The sequence below is a fragment of the Nestor notabilis genome, unplaced genomic scaffold (assembly GCF_000696875.1).
Source record: "Nestor notabilis isolate BGI_N333 unplaced genomic scaffold, ASM69687v1 scaffold12159, whole genome shotgun sequence".
NCBI classification, from domain to species: Eukaryota; Metazoa; Chordata; class Aves; order Psittaciformes; family Psittacidae; genus Nestor; species Nestor notabilis.
Window position 1 is genome coordinate 5,300 of NW_009942418.1, and position 20,597 is coordinate 25,896.

Here is a 20,597-nt window from a genome sequence, read left to right on the forward strand (position 1 = left end):
AGGTAAATGTCAACTGGTAGGCCTGTCACAAAACAGTAGGGAATAAGCTCTGAAATAAGGATGGTTATTGGGTTTTATTCATAGAATCGTAGAATGGTTTGGGTTGAAACAGACCTTAAAGATCATACAAATGCTTCTCCTGATATTTTCTTACAATGTGATAAAGAACTATCTTGATTCCACTAATCTGGTATCCCTCTATTCTATATCCATACTTAATTGATATTGTGCAAGTGTATGTCCTGTAAAAGGAATTCAGCAAGTCCACTAAAGTGTATTTAAACTCTCTAGTGCATTGGACAGTGACAAATTTCAGCTCTGCTGTGAGTGCAGTTTTAGGGGGAGTGATTTAATTTTTTTTCCCTCTCTTTTTTTCTCCCTTAGTGTACCTCAGAGTACATTGGTACTCTGGGGTCTGCGTTGGCATCCTCTTCTGGTAACTAAACCCCTTAAAAGTTTGGGATTCACCAGTAACTGCATTGAATCTGAGAGAGTCTTTAAAATTATGCAAAAGAGTTTCTCCAAATGACATATGTTTCCTTATAAGAAATGTTTTTCATGAACTGTGTTGTGCTGATGCATAGAAAATACTGGTTCAATGATTTGGTTAGTGCTTATTCATACAGACATCTTACAAATGAAAAGCTTGCTTTATGTAACTTAGAATGTTTTTAAATGTTTAGCTTCTCCTTACCACTACTGCTTTCTAGAAGGAAGCAGATATTTGCTAATTTGGCAATACTGTTGGGGGGGTTAGAAGAAATATCACTGTGTTCTCTGAAGTTTTAAAAATTAACTCTCCATAAGAACAAAAAGAGCTACAGATAAATAATTGCAACAGTGCAAGGAGTACACAGGACATGCATATGTAATGATCTGACATCTGCAGTAGATTGCAGTTTTACACCCTTTATTTGATAGCCATTTGCAGTAGAGAGAATTTTAAGGTCTGCAGCCAATAGATCCATACTTGGAAAGACGCTTGCTTTAGGCTAGAGTTCAGGTAGCACTCACAGGTGCTACTTGTTTTTCTTAGGAACTTTTAGGCTGATGAACACTTGCAAAGCCAGATTGATTTAAATTAACTTCATCAGATTGATGTAAATTAACTTTCTATCTTTATTTTAATAATGATAGAGAAGCCAAGCCTCACTGCCAGCTTATGTTCAGAACCAGTATGCTCCCTTTGGCTATGTGCGATTGTACCTTTGTTCAAGAAGAAAGTGAAAAGTCTACATGGCCTATTTAAGACAGAAGTCAGATCCACCAGTTACTGTAGTCTCCCCATAGAGTTCTTGGGTGCTCCTGTTACCCACTATGTGGCCCTTCAGTTTGTACCCCTGCTCAAAGCATTGGTCTTTGTGTCCTAGGCAACCCCAATGGAGAGTACTGTGGGAAGACTTGTTTGGAAGAGCGATGTCAGTTTATCAAGGCAGCCAAAAGAAAATGGATCTATCGTTGTATGTATTAACCGCTGGAGCTGCATGTCTGTTTGTCAGACTGCCTTCACCTTTCTTGAGCTTCTGTGTCAAAAATCATGTTTGGTTTTTATTCATAGGCTTGTGGACATAGATGGAAAAATATCTTTTACATAAAAAATGAACACAAACTCCCATATGGTATTTGTTTTGCTGTCCCTTCTGATTTTCGAACTGAACTGAGCAGAAGAATATGCCCATGTTATAAAGGTAAGCAGACTGCTTGGGTCCTTTGTAGGGAAGGGCAAGATAAGTATACGGTGCAGAGTTTGTGAAAAGCCTTTGTTGCTGTGAGCAGGCTTTCTGCAGCCAAAGGTTTGAAGGTTGAGTGCTAATGATAAGAGCCCAATTTATGATGTAAATTTGTCAGCAAGATGTTTATCGCTTCAAATAAAAGCTTCTTTCAACAGGTTAAAAAAAATATAGTTTCAATAGGGCATCAGAATATTTGTTCCTTGGACTGGGTCACTGGAGGATGTGTGGTCCTGAAGAATAGGCCAGTAGTGGACATCCTTCTTTTCTGTACTCTGTCATTTTCTTACTCTGCTCAGGAGAGTGCCTCACATCAGTAATACCTGCAAGTGATTGCTGCTGCCTGCTCCTTAGCCTTTGGTACAAAGCTGCTGTGGTTCCTCAATACTGTGTGTCCCTGTTCCTTACTTGCCTCCAGCCAAGGCCACTGCTGTGGCACAAGACCTTCAGTGGTCCTTCCTCAGAGGATTTCAGGAGTAGAATAAGAGTCAAGACATGAAGCTATTGAATGAGTCATCCTTGCCTTTCCTTTCATGCCTACCTCACATCCAGAAGAACAATCTCATGAGCCTGCCCCTTGTCAATGCAAGGAAGAGCTGATCATCTGGCCTTTCTATGCAGTCTGATAGAATAATGCCATCAGATGTCCTTCTGCTGGCTTCAGAGACTGTTACGAACATTGAAAGCATGAAATCATGCTTTTATCTTTGACTTTTTAAGTGAACAAATCTATTGATGACATGAAGGGAATCCTGATGGTGGACAGTTATCAAAGAAAAGCAGGGAAAGAGAGCTGGGAGAGTTGCATGTAAAGACAATTGCTAAGGATGATCGATACCAGTATGTCTAAGATAGCCATAACACAAGCGCAGTCTGATTATGCCTAAATTATACAGAGTGGAAGAGAAGAGCTAAGCTTATCTAACTGTGCTATTCAAACTATTTGTGCTATTTCATTCATGGAACAATTTAAAAAAGAAAAGTATAGCTTTTATACTCACAAGATTTCAAAGGCAGCTGTGATCAAGTAATACATAGTGCTTTGATTTTGTTACAGTACTATATTGAAGCTGTAGAGGAGACCAGTGTTTCTAGTTTTATTACAGAACCAAAAATGTTGTCATTGTTTCTTAACTTGTCTAAACTTCTGTTGAAGAGCTAGTAACAAATTCATAAACTACATGCTTCTCATCTTTTTTTAATATTTCTTGGCATTCTCAGATCATGTGCGAAAGTTGGGAGAAGACCATGGGTCGTGCCAGGCTGGAATGTCTAGTTTTTACATTGAGGTGTGTATTAAAAATACCAAACTTCTTTCTAGATAGATACACACTTACTGTACGTACACATACCTAAAAGAGTATATGTAAATGCAAGAATTAACACTGTCTTTTATTGTGGGAGGGAAAAAATGGACTTCTCTCATCTCTCTTCAATTGAATCTTGGTAAGACTTTCATGATCATTGCAAAACTAATAGTTTTTATTCCCAAGAATACTTTTATACATTACTAAATGCAAAGTTGCTTTTCGTCTGGAAAAAGAGCATGAATATAAGATTATGAAGTTTTACTATTCTTTTTAATCTGTTTGATGTAACATTAACACTAATAATGCATACCTTCTTGCTTGACAGAATAATACTATGTGTTACTTAATCTTCATTTCACTCTAAGATACTGATTTCTAAAAAGCTTTTGAGAAGCAAATACCCTCTTTGTTGCTCTCTTCTAAGTTGTTCACACCTTGAGATTTTTGATAACTGTATGTTTAGAAAGTCTGAGAAATGTCATCTGTTATCCAGAGGTAATCCCCCCGTACTGAGCCAGATGCATCTCCAGTAGTATTTTATTGAATTCACATGAGGTCTAAAGACAAGCATTTGACTTGCTTTGCTTATTTTCATTAATATTTAAATATGAATAACATGGCTTTGTTTTATTTTTCTTTTAGGACTTAATTATAATGGGAGCCCCTGGATCATTTTATTGGACTGGTTCTGTTTTTATATACAACACAACTGCAAATAAAATCCATGGTTATACAGATTCAAATAACCAAGTGAAATTTGGCAGCTATCTAGGTACTTAAAAATATTTAATACTTTACAAAATACGGGCCAAATAATTAGTTAAGTAGTTGATCTTCAACTGAGTGCACAGTTTTTATCAGTGCTTTATTAATCCCAGAAGCAACAGTTCTAAAGATGTGTTCTGATTTTGTTAAATACTTTTTCATTATGAGGCTTCCTCCTTATTCTTTTTACACGAAAATGGTTCAAACATTTGATTTCTGGTTTTGTCATCTCTCTAGCGAGTTTCTATGGTTTCTTGATTTAGAGGCGAGAAAGAGGCTTCTGATTAGTAATGGTTTGCACTTGGTCTGGATTCATATGGAACACAAACCTTATCTATGAATGCCTCTGAAGAAAGTCATGATGCTCCTACTCATGTATCCATTTCCAAGTAATTATCTGAATTTAGTGCTAGAATTTGTAGGGTTTTAGACCAAGAGCCATCATCAGCTTCAGTTTTCTCACTACATACTAAGAAAAGCTTGTCTGTCCTTTGCGAACTCCTGAGCAAGGATATTGTTGCCTGTGACCATTGCTTTTTGCATTTTCCCGTTCATAGATCTGGTTCATGTGGATAAGTATTTCCTGTTTCTGATTTCACTCTTTCGATAATAGGAAACAGGCTCACCTTATGAGATACAAAGTGACCAACTTCAGAATTCAGTACTGAGCCTTGCAAAGGCTCTGTGGGAAAGTTAAGCAAAAAAGATTTTGGATGGTAAAAGGTGATCAAATACCCAGGTCACTACAGTTAACCAGTAACATTTCTAACCTTTCATAGGACAAACAAAAAACTTGAGAGAATGCTTGCTCCAACTTTACAGTAACAATTAACAGAAAAAATACTGCACCTGTACCGGGGCGGGAGGGGAAAGGTCATTCCAGATTTCTACTCCTACAGGTATAACAGTGAGAATTTCTGAAATGAATGAGTCAAATCATTCATAACCAAAAGTCAGGTACAGGCAAATGGATAAAAGCTTGCATAAGGACTGGTGCTGGGGAGGGTGCATGGAAGGCCTTTCTGCACGTGTCTGGCTGCTCCTGGTTCCCTTGGCTATCCAGGACCTGAGATGAGCTGGCGTTTGCTTCAGAAATCCTTCCGCAGTGACCTGGTGCAACTGCACCAGGCTTGGCAGCTATGTGTCCTCTGAGCTTGCCTTTTTTACAAAAAAGTGAAGAAAGGGATCATTACAGACCATTACTGCAGACATATCTGTGTGTCTCTGCAGTAGCAGCTGCGATAAACCTTAAATGTTGTGTTGTTCCATACTACTTAAATCTCCACTTTGTTCTCTCCTAATAATGAAAAATGTGGTTGAAAGAATGTAAAGGCTACTGTTCTGCCCCATCTTTGGCATTGTTTAAAGCCAAAATCTGTTGAGGGTTAATTCTGTTAACAAAGTTTGTTTGTTGTTTGTTTTTTGTTTTTTTAGTCCAAGTTTATTTCTCTCTTAATTAATGAACAAAAATATCCTTACCAGCTTACCAAGTGGTGGAAGCATCTTGTGACCATAGTGTAATTCAAGCACATGACTAGATACAATTACCTACTTATGCTGCCCTTCTTCTGGCAGGGATTAAGAAGTTGGTTTCTTTACTTACATTCTTCATTAAACAAAGAGTAATAATTAATGAATAGAGATCTCTAGGAAGTGTGTGGAAAAGCATCATTTTGCATAAGTTGGAAGAAACAAAGATTTTTAAGTACCAGACAAAAGAAGAGGGAAACTTAGAAAGAGATCTGGTAATGCATAAGTTTTGGAGGTATTTACTTGGCTATTTCAGAGTATCTTGGAGATTAAAAACTGACTTCTTTAGAAGGCCTTATCTAAGTAACTAAGTAAGTCAGTCTTTCAAATCCGCTGGGCCTGATGGAAGAGGCACTCAACAGACTGCCTTAAAGAAATCACAGAGATAGATAGACTTTTAGGAATCTGAGAATGGCAAATAACATTTCAGAAAACTGAAAAACTATAGTAGTGGTAAAGGGGAGAGAATTCTGGGATTGGAAATAAAATTTTGTTTGACTATTCTTTTAAATTTAAGAGGTCAATTATGTGTTTCCATCCACCCCACCAAACATTCTAATACCACAATAAAAATTAGAACTGTCTGATTATTGTACTACTTTTTGGTATGTTTGGCTTTTTGGGTTTTGTTTGCTTGGTTTTGGTTTATTATAATTAACAATGTTTACATTTCAGCAAAACCTAAATATCTCGAAAATGAACGTCAGAGGAGATAAATTAAGGTTCATCCAGCTAAGCTTTAGGAACTAGGTGTTGACCTTTAAATTGTAAATGGCCTTGTTCATCTCTTTTGGCTTAAAATATGAAGAGAAAAAGCTGGCTTAATGAGAACTTGAATTCTAGACAGTCATCTTCACAGGTGGAAGATTTAAGGCTTGTTCTCATCTGATCCAAGATGATTTTTCCATTTTCACTGCATACTGTGAGAATCAACATTCACTCAGTAAATGCAAGTGTAGCAGAATATATCAACTGTCTCCCCTGTTTCAACTTAGCCATAATGTATTCTGGAAGGAGTAAGGATGACTTGTGTAGGCAGAGATCACTGTGCAGGATTGCACAGATCAGTTTGCAGTCCTGTGGCCGGACACCTGTACCGAAATGTGGTCCTGTTTGTGCAGAGCTGCCTACACATGTTGCAATACTTCTATTATGTGGATACATTTACAAAAGCTGATGCAATGTTTTCTTATCACATAATCAAGCGAGTGCTCCAGTTTGTTCCTGACACTGTCATATGTGTATATCCACAGTGCTCTGTGTATGTGTGCATGTGCACGTATGTGCACATACATATAAGTAACACTACATTTTTCTGCAGTCCACTTACACCAATAGTCAGAGAGTAACAGCTCAATCAAGTATTTCCATATAGCTTTGTCTGGGCTTTTGATGATTTTATTTGTATTAAAGTATTGACTCACTGAACAATTGCAGAATATGCCTTAACAGAAGGTGCTTGAAATATATTTTATTGGCTTTTAAAGAGTGGCAGGTAATTGAGATTCTGGGAAAGAAAAGAGTTTTTCTGTCACTTGTTTCTGCTTGCTGGAACTTTTGGTTTTCTTGACTGGTTTTATTGACCTTTTGCTTATATTTCAAGAACTTTCTTTTCTGTTTCACTACCAACTTGCATGAGCTCTGAATGGCAGACTCAAAATAATTTGTAATGTTGACAGCTTTTGTACGTCATGCTCCCATTTTATTTCCAGTATTTAATAGTGCATTTCTAATTTACAGGATACTCTGTTGGGGCTGGACATTTTCTGACATCAACCAGTACAGAAGTAATTGGAGGGGCTCCCCAACAGGAACAGACTGGTAAAGTAAGAGATTGTCTATACTATTGATTTGAAGAATATACCCCCATGTACCCACCCATGATTTTCCAATTTAGATAAATATATTAAAGACAAGTATCAAATATGATTTTTCACAGGGAGAAAAGTCAAAGAAGGAATGAGGGATGATAGTCTAGATAACATTGGTGTGTGGTGTTAAACAAAGGTACAGATAGGAAACATTAAATAGCTGTACCTTGTGATACTGCTGATTGTCTAGCATGTGCTGTAGAGCAAGCACAGGGAAATATTTCAGGTTATTGTTTATTGGACTCCACTTACGTTTTCTTTTCATTTTAGGCATATATTTTTAGCATTGAGGAGGACCTAAATATTCTGTTTGAACTGAGGGGTAAAAAGGTAAATCTTTCATACTACTTTTCTGTGCCTTAGAACTTCTAGCATGTCTGCATGGAAATTCAAAACCAACGTGATTTCCTGTTTGCACACAGCTAGGTTCTTACTTTGGAGCTTCAGTTTGTGCTGTGGACCTGAATTCAGATGGTCTGTCAGACTTGCTGGTCGGTGCTCCAATGCAAAGTACCATCAGAGAAGAGGGAAGAGTTTATGTCTATATCAATTCCGGTTCTGTAAGTATTTTCTCTTAAAACACATGGTAATAGTGATTCTAATATAACAAGCTAAGAGGAAGAGATTTCCTCTCTCAGCAAGCAATATTTCAGAATATAGGAAAAACAACTTAGAACTGTGATGGCAATCCCAGCAGGACTGTGTAGCATACCTGCAGAAGGTTGGCTGTAATAACTGTGATGCTTTTATGCTACTGTTAGAACTAAGGTCAGACTACTTTTGTTTCACAGTATCTACAGGTGGTGACAGCCTGCCACTACAGCCTCTTTGCAAGCTCTCTGCTATTACCATGCTTACCACTGAACTGGCATGTAAGAGCAACTTATTTAGCACTTCAGAAACAAAAAAGGAATGAAAAATTTGCCTGCAGTTCATGGTACCAGTCAGGAAAGAGACTGGTAGTCGTCAGTTTGTCAAATAAATTAGCTTCACAGATCATGCATTAGAAATAGCTTCCTTTTATTCTTTTTAAGGATCAGAAGTAAAAGTATAAACACCATCTTTTGTGCGTTCTGAATTTGTCTGGCTTTGTAAATTTTATCTTATTTCCCTTCTTTCCTCTGTCACTAATACATATTTATTCTCTTATACTTGCAATTAACATTTTCTTAACATGTTTTCCGCAGAGAGATCTAAGTCACTCCAGGATACCTACATCTAAGGCACACATAGTAGCTCTGAAGAAGCTACTCTTTACTACATTTTTAGCAATTTTCTCAGAGCAGTAATCCCCTGTATTCTGATATAAGCTTGCTGCTGTTTACAGGTGTTCTCTATGGGAACACATTGCTGTTCTCCTTATTAAAAAACAACTTTCTTTTTTTCTTATTCTGACACTAAATACCTTTGGTAATGCTTGCTTCTGCACCAAGGAGTTCAGTAGGATTTTATATTGGCATCCAAGCCAGTTTCAACATCTTGAATAACATTCCAGGACATTTGGAAGATGCTCTGTTAATGTGCCATTGACTCTGTTTCCTTCAGGAGGCAAAGATGGTAGAACTGAACATAGAGCTCAGTGGGAGTGACTCATATGCAGCCAGGTTTGGAGAGTCTATAGCCAATCTAGGAGACATCGATAATGATGGCTTTGAAGGTAAGTATATAAAGAAAACCCCTTGGGTTTAATTCTGAGCAGTGGACTGTCACAGTAAACAGGACAATTATGGAAGTGTCAGAAGACTTTCAGTTGATGACTTGACCTTTCTTTTCTAGGCCACTGTTTTGAAATAGAGCTGTTCCACAGTCATTGATGTGTAATACCAAGAGATTAGGTTCTGTTGCTTTAATAAAGAGCATGACCACAAGGTGATAACATAGTCTGTAACTTCAGGTGCTGGACCTCTAGTGGAATCCCTCATCCTGTTTTAGAGATCTGAGACAATGATTGGGGAACAATTTGGTGATTTTTGTAACATCATAGATAAAAATTACACACCGAGTCAAGCTCTGCTTCTGTGTCACCAATAGGAAGTACTAAATACATGGGGGTATAGAAAACAGCCTGCAAGTTGGAAGTCTGTTCTGGGACTACTCAGCCAGGCCCTCAGATAACCCATGAATTGCCTAGCAAGGGCTTCCAGTGGACAGAGAACACAGGGAAGGACTTCCGTGGCCATCCCCCAGTGGCAAATTCAAAATGTTACTGGGGCTCTGAGGGAGCTTTTTGTTCCTGTTGTCTATACAGGAGGATCTGTTTCAGGCACATAAAGTTAGATGCCTTAACAGAAGCAGAATATCCTCCCTTCCTTCCCCACCACTCAGGGTGAAACACCTTCTCTAAGTATGATATGTCCTGACATTTCTATTGATACTGTTCAGGTGGAACCTGCTCAAAGGACAGAGACATTCAGTCTCCAGACTTGTGTCTAACTTCTGTGATAAGCATAAAACTAATAGGCTTTGAAAGAGAATGCCATGTGAAAGTTGCGGATAAAAGATATTTTAGTTCTAGGAAACAGATGAAAGGATGTAACATGGGTGACAGCATCTAGAATGACTCTCATGGCCTTGATTTTCCCTTCTGCTTCCAGTCAAGCTGCCTAAAAAGTATTTGCTACAGAAAGCCCCATGGTCTACTGCTCTCAGCTTCTTTTCTTCCAAAACCATTCACTAGCTGTTTAAGTAGCCTGCAAAACACAGCTGACTGGAGGCCTCCACCTAGATTGAAAAAAGCAGAGGAGACCTGGCCCAGTGGCTTCATTCATCTTGTCATGATTTAAGACAAAAAGGAATGGTGAAAATTCCTGCCTGAAAAGCTGGCATGTGCTCCCCTGCAGCAGAAGGGCAGGCACAATAGGTGGTGTGGGGACAGGATAAAAATGTGACAGGCATTTTCTACTGTTCAAAAGTTCATAAGTGGTTTCAGTTTTTCCATCATCAAAACTTGGACTGTAGGCAGGGAGCTAATATCCTTTGTGCAAAAACTGTCAGCTGTATCTTTATCAAGTCCTTATCGTCACACTTACGAATTAGCCTTTTTAATTGCAGTTATGATCCAGGGTTTTCCTTTCTCTCATCCATTTGTCTTTGTTCTTGGTTCTGGTCTGTAACCTGCAAAGCATGGTGTAGTCATTCTCTTCTTATCTGGTCTCCTTATCCTTAAAATAGTCTTTTTTTTCCTTACCTCCTTTGGTACCTGTTCCTTAAATTCTTGTTAAATGTAGTTTATCCTGTTTTGCATTACCTTCATAGTTTTAGGCACAAGTTTCAGTTTTTGCCCCAGAACATTTGCAAACTGTAAAGGAAAACTGTATCCAAAGGTAGGGCTGGGGAACAGAGAAGTAAAATCAAATTAATAGAGCAAAGCAAAGTGGATGTATGACAGAGAATATAATGTAAAATTGACATCCTGAAACTGCAGGGGGAGGTGGCGCAAACAAGTGGATTAGCTTTTTAAGGGAGCAAAAGCATTGGGGTTAGGGGGAAGTGAAGCAAATATCGAGAGTGGCAGTAAGAAAAAAGATTTTGTTAGACATAAAACATATCCCTTTGAACAAACCAGCTACCTTAACTTCCTTATTAAATGCCTGTTCAAGCCTGTTATCATCTGTTAAGGATACTTCATATTAAAATAAATGGTTCATTTCAGGCAGAGTTATAAGAGTGTTTTTGTGTGTTTCAGTGATTTAATCCATGTGGGAATAGTAGATGCAGAAAAGTCATTGTAATTCTATGAATACAAACAAGGTGGGGTTTTGTTGTGGTGAAGTTTTTTGGGGGAGGGAGGGGTGTTCTTGTTTAGATTTTTTTTAAAGAATGATACTTTTGACTAGCCAACTGATAATTGTTTAATTTCTGTTAACTGTTTTAATTGTTAACTGATAATTGTTTAATCCATCTGGTTTTTCACAGATGTAGCAATTGGGGCTCCACAAGAAGATGACCTAAAAGGGGTTATTTATATATACAATGGCAGGGAAGATGGAATAACGCCATCATTTTCACAGGTACAATTTTTCAATTAAAAATAATCAATCCAGAAAAACCTTCAATTTCAAGAGGATTCTCCATTTAAGACTCGGACCATCTGAGGTACTTTAAGAGACTTCAGAATTAACCTATTACAGAAAAATAAATTGTTTTGGCAGCCTTAGACAGTGTTTATGGGATATAGCATTTGCAGTAATTGAGGAATATTACTTTCAGAGGTATACTTTCACAGGTGAGCATGTAACTGCCTTCAGCAGCAGCATGGTTGTGCTAACATTTTTCATGGGGAATTGTAAGTCAGATTAGCTTTCTAAGAATAATTTTCCCTTCTGTTTTTTTCCTCTTCAGAGAATTCAAGGACATCAACTCAGCAATTCTTTAAGCATGTTTGGACAATCCATAGCTAGTGGAATTGATGTCGATAACAATGGTTATCAAGGTAAATTAAACAATTCTGTTTATTTTTAAAAGAGTAGAGATTCACGGGGACAACCATACCATGCTACTTGTTACTTACAACAGAAGCAAAATCTGTTATTAAGGTGACACATTACATGATGTCTTTTGAGAAGAAAAATAAAAAGAGCTAAAGCTGAGTCAGTTTTGATGGTCATCTAGCTATTATTTAAGGACTGAGAATGATGTAATAGTAAGATCATAGTGCACAACAGGAAGAAAAATGTAACTTTTATGCAGCTATCTCATCCATTCATGTCACAGTGATCTAGTTTGGGCACTGGAAGCATGTTTGTTGTCCAGCCCAGTGTGCTAACCTAAAAAACCTTTCTGATCCTCACACAGTCTGTATTTTGCCAGAAGCCACTGGGCTCCTTGATTCTCAGTCTGCATGAACAATACATTAACCTGACTCAGGGCTCATGGCATTGGATTAAGACTGTTGTGGAGTTCTTGCGGGCATGATGCTGAAGTGCTAATTTGGTGTAAAAACAATTTAGCTGGTTTTAAGTGTACAACTGTATTAAACATATTGTCAAAATATTTTGATATTCTGCAGAGAAGCCTTATGTCAGGTCAGGTGTTGCCTGTCCTACCCCTGAAGATGTAAAAGCATAAAGTGACGATGAACTGCATGTTGTTTGCTCTGGCTGTGTCAACAGAAAAGCTATCCAGGTTAATTTGTAATGCGTCACTAAGAGGTAGTATACAGGTAGTCTCCTGTCAGGTCAGACTACCTGTTGTTTACTGGTTTGGGAGTCACATCCTCAAATCATCACATTACCACTATCTGCAAGTCCACAGATTAGCACATAGCATTGATAAACAGTGGACAATTATTTGAGGAATTATGTTCTAGACAGAGAACACCTTTGAATATTACCACATGCTTTCTAATACATAAAGGACAAATGGTGCTTTAATGCTGACCAAAGGGTGAATATGTTCCAAAATGCTTGTAACTGAGAAGTAATTCATGTTGATAACTTATGCTTATTGATCTGTTTTTTGTGTACAGATGTAGCAATTGGTGCATTTCTCTCAGATTCTGCTGTGGTGCTGAGGTGAGATTGCTAAATTTCCATGCTTCTAAAGATTATACAATTTAACTGATTTTTAAAAGTAATTTGATAAAACTCACTGGTATATTTTAACCTCTTGATACGCTTCTTGGCGTCTTGAACTTCAGGCATTAGTCTGTGGAATCCTCAACTGCTGGGGTTTACGTTTAAGTAAACCCTGGGGAAAAAGAAAATCTAATTTTGAAACTTCTTGAGCCAGCAAATAATATGCACACAGCTGTTTGAAGCTATCTGAAAAATGCAGATAGCTTAAAAAATTGTAAAATACAATAGATTTTTCCAGAGATTGTTAGATTCTGCAGAGATTCTGTAGGCTATTTCTGAAGTGTTTTGTGAACATTAACTCTTTTCTATTTTTAGAACAAAACCAGTGGTAATTGTTGAAGCTTCTTTAAAACATCCTGATTCAATAAATCGAACTAATTTAAACTGCATGGAAAATGACCAGCCTTCAGTCTGTATGAATTTGAAGATATGCTTTACCTATACAGGACGAGAAGTACCTGGATATATTGGTAAACTACCTGGAAAAAAAATCCAGAATATGTGTTCAATTTAAATTAACCCATTTAGGAATAATGGTATTGGTATATAGTGGACCATTAATTAGTGAAGTTATAAAGGTGAGATGTTATAAAGAGAGTTACAAAGGCGAGGATGAAGGTGGAACTCCCAAGTTGTCTATCACAACAATGATTTAATCTAAAATTTTGATGGCTACCAGTTTAGACAAACAAAGACTAATTTTTAGCTAGCTAGCTGCACTGTGACACTAGAGAGTTCAGCTGGGGCTGTGCACAACCATTCAGTAATATTTTCACACGGTTTTTGCAGCACTGCTAAAGCAGTACCATCATAGATAGGTTAATTCCAGTACCTGAATTACAGTTCCAGTACCCTGTAACTTACCTAACAAGTGGTGTGATTGCATTTACACTTACGCTTCTGAATTACACTGTAATGATGCCATTTCAGATGATCTCTTTCATAGCACCATAATAACTAGAACCATCATTTTGACAGGTTTTTGAATGAGATGGTAAGCCGTTAGGTTTCACAAAGAATAAGAGCACACTTAGTCTGTGAACACTTTCTTTTACATAGTTGCCCAGGGACTGTATTCTTACCTTGCACAGGGCCCAACAGGAGTGTTTTTCTGAACTTTCCACATGCAAATGTGTGGGCCGTTGCTTTGCAGTTAGGCAGGGAATTAATGGTGAGTGAATGTCTTAATGTAGAATCAAATGGATTATTCCGCATGATATTCCAATGTCCTCTAAAAGCAGTCCTCCCAGACATGGACCAAACCGTATGGACCACTGTAGGATGCAGTCTTCCACTTAGTAACAGAGAAAAGACATTCTCTTCATAAAGCATCTCAAGTGCCTAATTGTACCATTATGGAACAATATGTAAAAGAGGGAGTTCCACCATAATTCCTGAAAAATATATCTGGTATTTTATATAATGCATCTTTTGCTTTTGGCACAAACTGGCAGTGCTTGAAGCAATATCTGTTAGAGGGCATATTCATGCTGAACTTATTTAAAATAACATACTGTCTAAATTTGACTGTATTGCATGGGTGCTTTTAATCTGCTTGTCACATAAGCTGTTTGCAAGATGCAAACAGTTCTGCAAATACATGGTATATAAAATTAAGTTGCTGAAATCTTCTGTATGAGAGTATACAGTATCCTTTAGGAATACATTACAGAGAACACATCAAAGAATGAACTGCAAAGTTTCAAGTTCAGATCTTTTAAAATTCATATGCGTTGTGAAAAGTGAGCAGTCAGACTGGATTGCCCTTGCTGGATTTGGACGTAAGACTGAACCAGAAGAGAAAAGACTAGAAGAAATTCTAGATACCCTAACTCTGCTTTTGGCAGAGATTAAGAAGTAATAGATCAGTAATGCTCTGAAACTTGCCTGCAATTTATTATCACAGCAATTCACATTAACTTGAACAGAACTGTGAAGTTAAACAATACTTGTCAGTGTCTGTTAACTTAATCTGTTTGTCGAAATTTACTGTCAGCCCTGTAAGTAACTGAAGCAGGTTTTCTTTAAATAGATTCTGGTAGAAAGCTATAAATATAATTTGACAAATCTAACACTGATGTCAAAGCATGTTTCAGGGATCAGCCATGATGCAATCAACTTTTAGAGGGCTAGAAGTGTTCATTAGTATGGATTTATGTCAGGGAATTTTTAAGCAGAGCATTTCATATTACAGAACATAACTTAAGGAAGTGAGTCAGAAGATGTGATTTCTATCATAAATTCATGAAAATTATAACACTTAACGGCTTCACATTTTCCCTGGAATTTATTTTGCAGTACTGCTTTATAATCTGAGTGTTGATGTGAACAGAAGAGTAGATACACAAGCAAGATTTTATTTTTCCTCTAATGGAACATCTGATACAATCTCAGGAAATGTAAAGATTTACAGCAAGAATACTGCCTGCAAAGATCATCCAGCATTCATGAGGGTAATGTAATTTTGAGTATGTATTGCCTTGTAAATCCTTTGTTCTCCTTTGAAAAGCATACCTGCTGCAAAAGACCTGATTATATTTACAACTGCATCACATCATTTTGGAAGTAAAATATTTGTATTCATAAATTCCACAGATAATATATTTTAATTATGAAGCTTTTTCAGCTTTCTGTGGGGAACTCAGTCTGCCATCATTTATGTCAGTGAGAATATGCATAATCATCATCACAGTGATGAATTAGGACATGAGCATTTTTGACATTTTTTCACCCTTTTTATGGATGACAGATCATAAATTGATAGGGTATAACATATTTTTCTGCTGAACAATTTTGATGGAACTTTCCTGTGCACTCGTTAATGCAAAATCTTGGAACTTGTAGTTACACAGAGAAAATGTTTATTATGTTTTGTCATTTTTAGCTATTTCAAAGAGTATATGTATGGTTTTGCTCCTCTTTTTACTGTGAGAAGGTAAGGTAGACTCACCTGATAAGGAAGGAACCTATTCCTGATCCATAGGAAGTGAAATGAAGATGATTGGTAAGCAAGTCTGTAGTTAGAGGTTTTTAGTGTGGTCTGGCTCGTGCATTTTTTGTAGCACAGGCTTATCAGGGTGTGAAGAACACACTTGCTTGGAATAGTTTGATTTTCCTCCTGCAAGGGATGCAGCATTCACCAAAGAAAATACTCAGAGAATCAACAGCTGGAAACGGTAGGAAGAGCCCTCACGAGAGTTTCATGAATGAACTTAAGAGCCGAACAATATGAAGAATGTGCACTGTGCTGAAAAAGTGATTTCTCTATTCCTCTGCCCACAAAAGGGAAGCCTGTACAGATATATCTTTCTCCTGGACATACCAGCCTGAAATCTGGACCGGATTAGTAGTGACAGTGGTTACTCTCTCCGTGAAGGGGTAGAGACAACTTTGTTGTAGAAGGAGTCTGCTGGTAGAAATGCTTCAGAGGAGAAGCCACAGAGGTGGAAGTGCTGCCAGGGCAAGCGGGCATTTGGCAGGAGGCTCTTGGAGAGCTGCAAGGTGTCAGATACCCAGAGAAGCCTTTACCAGCATCGAATAATAGAGATAGTACCAGCTACTCAGCAGGAGGAAGTTGGCTGTTGGTTTTGCCAGAAGTAGAGTCTGATAGAACAGCAACTGTCCTTTGAAACTGAGGATGGTACTGACTTGGAGCTAGTTAAGAATCTAGTCAGTAAGATCCTAACTGCAATAGTAGTCTCAAAGTCACTGTTGCCCTGGAGGAAATGAACCATCATGTTCACACTTGATATATCCTTCTGAATGAGGGACCAGTCTTCAGTGTAAGAACAACTGCAACCAGGACAAAGATATTTAAGGCCATTCACTGGACAAGAAAGAATAATAGTGATTCAGTCTATCTTAGAAGCTTGCTAATTGCAACAAAAATTTTGGAGAATAAATGCGAAGAACTTGAAATCCTAAACCATAATCAAACACTAAAAACTAGTGGACACAGAGGAACCACATTTTTTTTTTTTTTACACTCAGAAAAAACAGACTTACCACCTGTAAGACCTTAGCTAAGGGGGAAAAGAATTCTTGAAAGAAATACTAAGGCCAGGAAATATTTAGATGTAAGGGGAAACAAGGGAAGTAAAATAATGAACTAGTTTGCCTAGCCTTTTCTTTAAAATCCTTGAGGTAGCAATTCCGTGACCTTTTGAAACAAACATGTATTAAGATGATTGGTGTGGTTGATCCTGCACAGGGGCTGGGAAATAGACTCAATTCTCTACAGCTACCAAAAAAAAAAAAAAAAAACCAAAAAAACACAGGGAAAAAGTCTTCCATGTATTTTTCTTCTTCTTTCCTTTTACTTGCTTTTTGTTTATGATGCCATTAGAAGCAAATTCTTCATGACAAAGCTTCAGGGTAGAAGCTTATGTTATCCACTGGAAAATAGCCCAGATGCATCTCAACTGGTCGTTGCTCCTAAGTGAATGTTACTTTCAGGAGCAATAGCAAATTACCACTTACTTTTAAGAGTTTTATAAGCCAAGAGAGATTTGACTGACAGCAGACCTTATACAGATTGCTGTACCAGCATCAGTAGGTATTTGTGTAGGAGGAAGGATAAGATTTGGCTTATCACTTCCTGTAGTCTATTTTTTCCTCCATATAATTCAATTTCCTTTTTAATTCTTAATTAATAGCATTATAAGCATCTCTTTTCACCCATTGAGGTTTCTGTAGTTGTATGAAGCTCCCAAAGTTAAGTAAGTGTGAATGTCTGTCAAGTACAGTCCTTGCAAGAGATGAAGTACGTTTTATGTATTTCGAGTAAAGACTAATTAATAGCTAATTAGCGTAATGGCAGTAATATAAAGCAGATGCAGAGAAGACCTTGTGGAAAATTATTATGGATATGTGATTTGGCCAAAGCAGGCTTGCAGATAAGAATTAAAGTAGTGGCCATGTGGAGGGACAATCAGTGTCTGTCTGTCTCCTACACTTAGGGACTAATTTAATCAGGGTTGCTATTGTTAGTACTTGGTGCTTCAAGCTGTTCAGTTTTCACAAGTAGGCAGTTTGAGCTCTGATCTGCAACATTCCTACACAGTCAAGCCTTCGTGTACAAAATGGTCATTTATTGAGGGGTTGAATCTTTTTAATACAGAATAGGACATAAAGGCGCAGAAAAATAAAATGCAGTCATGACCTGATTTAATGGTACTGTGAGAGAACGCCTTTTGATTTCATACAGAAAAATCCCTTGGTTTTGTCTGGCATTACTCAAAGGTTAACTTTCTCAATTTCAGCCACCTTTTTCCTATTTTGCTATTTGGGCAGTACAGCGTTTCATGGGTAAGGCAGTATTATTAACAGAAATAGGTCCACTAATTGAATAAGACTTCTTTTAATAAAAGAATCTTCCATTCTGAAATGCCAGATGCTGTCTTTGATCGCTTATGCTTTTCTGTGTTTCTCATTACCTCTTTCAGCGACAAAGATTTCTGGAAAAGTAGGTAAGCCATATGGCATATGAAATTATTTTACATGTAAAAAAAATAAGTGTTCCTGTTTAAGTTAGTTCTAGGGAACCTTTTAATCCTTAAAACATAAGCACACATGTCTTGTTTTATATGATTAACTCATCAGGTTTCCAATTTTCATAGAAAGATGTAAGGGATATCTTGACTCCTGTACATGTTGAAGCAAGTTATCAGCTGGGGCATCGTATTCTACAGAAGAGAAATGATCAAGAATTTTCACTACTTCAACCTGTTCTTCAACAGAGGAAAGAAAAAGATGTTATAAAAAGCAAGGTTAGTGTATGAGTTTTCCTTTTTTCCAATGTAGCAAGTAAATACTCGTGATTTAATCTTCAGTTAAAAAAAAACAAACCTTCACACATCCATAGCATGTGAAGGAATGCATTTTCCAGACCAGCATCTAGTGCCTTGATCTTAATTATTAAACCAGTATGCAAAAAAATGCCTAATTTGTCATTAAGAAAAAAATACCTTTGTAGAACTGGTATATAATTTGTGTTATGTTTTTTTTTTTAAAAAAGTAATGTGTGAGAACTTGCAAGAATATATAATATTACATACCTTGGAAGACACAGGTATGAAATTCAGTCGTTGAAATATCAGTTCTTTTTCAAGTACATAGGATGAGTTACTTTCCAGTATAAAAAGAATCTTTAAAATTAATTGTGTTAGTATTAATCTTGCTGGTATTAATCTTGAAGTGTTCTCATGATGTTGCTGAAATATTAGTTCTGTAAAGGTGTTGCAGGTTTTCCAGCACAAAGTCTGTGGGGGGAAGAAAGTGTATTCTGTATCCTTAAATGAGTATGAGAATAGCTTTCTCAAAAAAAAACAAACAAACAAACAAAAAAAACCCCAAAAAACTAAACCACAAAAAAAAAACGCCACACAAAAAAAACCCAAAGAAAAAAATAAGAAGAAAAACAACCAAACAACAACAACAACAACAAAAAAAAACACCCATGAAAAACCAAACCCACCCAAAACAACTTAGTTAATAAACTTAAGAGAAAGGCAAGATGCTCTGAATTTTTAACTGCGAAATGGTCATAGATTTATGACTTTTCACAAACACTGAGCTTCATGTAATTCAGGATACAGTGGACTATCAGAACTCTGAGGTATATAAAAGCTCCGTTCTTTTTCTCCTTTTCATTCAAAATTTTGTTTGAGAAACCTCACAGTTAGAGAGAAAGAGGGTGTTGTTGAATATAGTGACATAAAGATGCTCTGTAGCATACTGATAACCAAGGCACAGACATGTGAGTCACAGTGTCTCCAGTTTCATCAAACCTTTTTTGCAGTATGATAAGTAATGTTCGTGTAATGGAACTCTTCTGCAGAAGTTAATGTGCTGTGTCATATAAGAGACTGCAGAGACCTCAATTCTGGATTTTCTAAAATGCTCTGCCCTTTTTAAGTACTACGTTTGAAAAATCAGCTGAACATACACCCACTGGTTTAACCGAGAGACACGGCATGTGTTTGGTAAAAGGCAAATCATAGCCTGATTGAATTGGTTTTAGGAGCAAGAGCTATTAGCCAGTTCCATGTACTTGGTAACAAGGTGATAGGTTTCTTTCTTTAGACATACTTTTACTCACTATAATACATATAACACACTAAAGTGTCCTTTTTTTATTTGTCTTTTATAGTTTGTTTTTGCAAGATTTTGCTCCCAAGAAAATTGTTCTGCTGACTTGAGAGTTTCTGGAAAAATTGCTTTTCCAAAGTAAGTATAATGTGGCTTTCATTATTCTCTTTTGAAAGAGGTTTGCTAAGATTTTTATCTAAATTATTTCTTAATCTTTTGTGTGATAAAGCCATTAATTTGCAAAAGTAGACTATGGAGATGAGGAGTGAAGCTGTGTTTAGTTGAAGCATATTATAAAATTGTAAATCTTGCAAGAAATGTAACAGAAATATGTATAATTGAAGAACTGTCTTGCATAATTAAAATACTTTAAAGCTTGTAAAATATATCTTCACAAAAAGGCAAACTTCATATATAATTCTACACTTCATATATAATTAGGCAAAGGTACAGGACACAGTGTGTACTCAATATGTAGACATCATAACTACTAATAAATTGACAAGCTGTCAATTATTTTGGCTACTCTTAGGAAGACATTGTACTTGCACTGTAGGAAGAAGATACTTCGGTTTTGTACAAAGACATGGCTATATTTGTTATTTCAGTTATCAAGTAATTAAGTGGCTCTTTTTCCTCATTCATCTTTGGTTTTATACTGCTGATCGAGACACCAGATGGTTAAGTATTATGTGAGGTTCAGACTGCTTTTCACTCCCTGAATTA

At 36.9% G+C, this 20,597-nt stretch overlaps 1 protein-coding gene across 1 annotated transcript in view; it reads left to right on the forward strand.

Annotated features, from left to right (window-relative positions):
- Positions 1–384: 384 nt before the first annotated feature.
- ITGA4 (integrin, alpha 4 (antigen CD49D, alpha 4 subunit of VLA-4 receptor)) overlaps positions 385–20,597 on the forward strand; it is a gene marked incomplete at its 5' end in the record, with an annotated part of 29,446 nt that continues 9,233 nt past the window's right edge. The window contains 17 exon segments of the mRNA XM_010021402.1: positions 385–436; positions 1,371–1,416; positions 1,418–1,460; positions 1,559–1,688; positions 2,952–3,019; positions 3,683–3,812; positions 7,076–7,161; positions 7,477–7,536; positions 7,629–7,766; positions 8,752–8,863; positions 11,122–11,216; positions 11,548–11,638; positions 12,674–12,719; positions 13,098–13,252; positions 15,081–15,235; positions 18,401–18,550; positions 19,933–20,009. Coding sequence (XP_010019704.1) covers positions 385–436; positions 1,371–1,416; positions 1,418–1,460; positions 1,559–1,688; positions 2,952–3,019; positions 3,683–3,812; positions 7,076–7,161; positions 7,477–7,536; positions 7,629–7,766; positions 8,752–8,863; positions 11,122–11,216; positions 11,548–11,638; positions 12,674–12,719; positions 13,098–13,252; positions 15,081–15,235; positions 18,401–18,550; positions 19,933–20,009 — 1,634 coding nt within the window.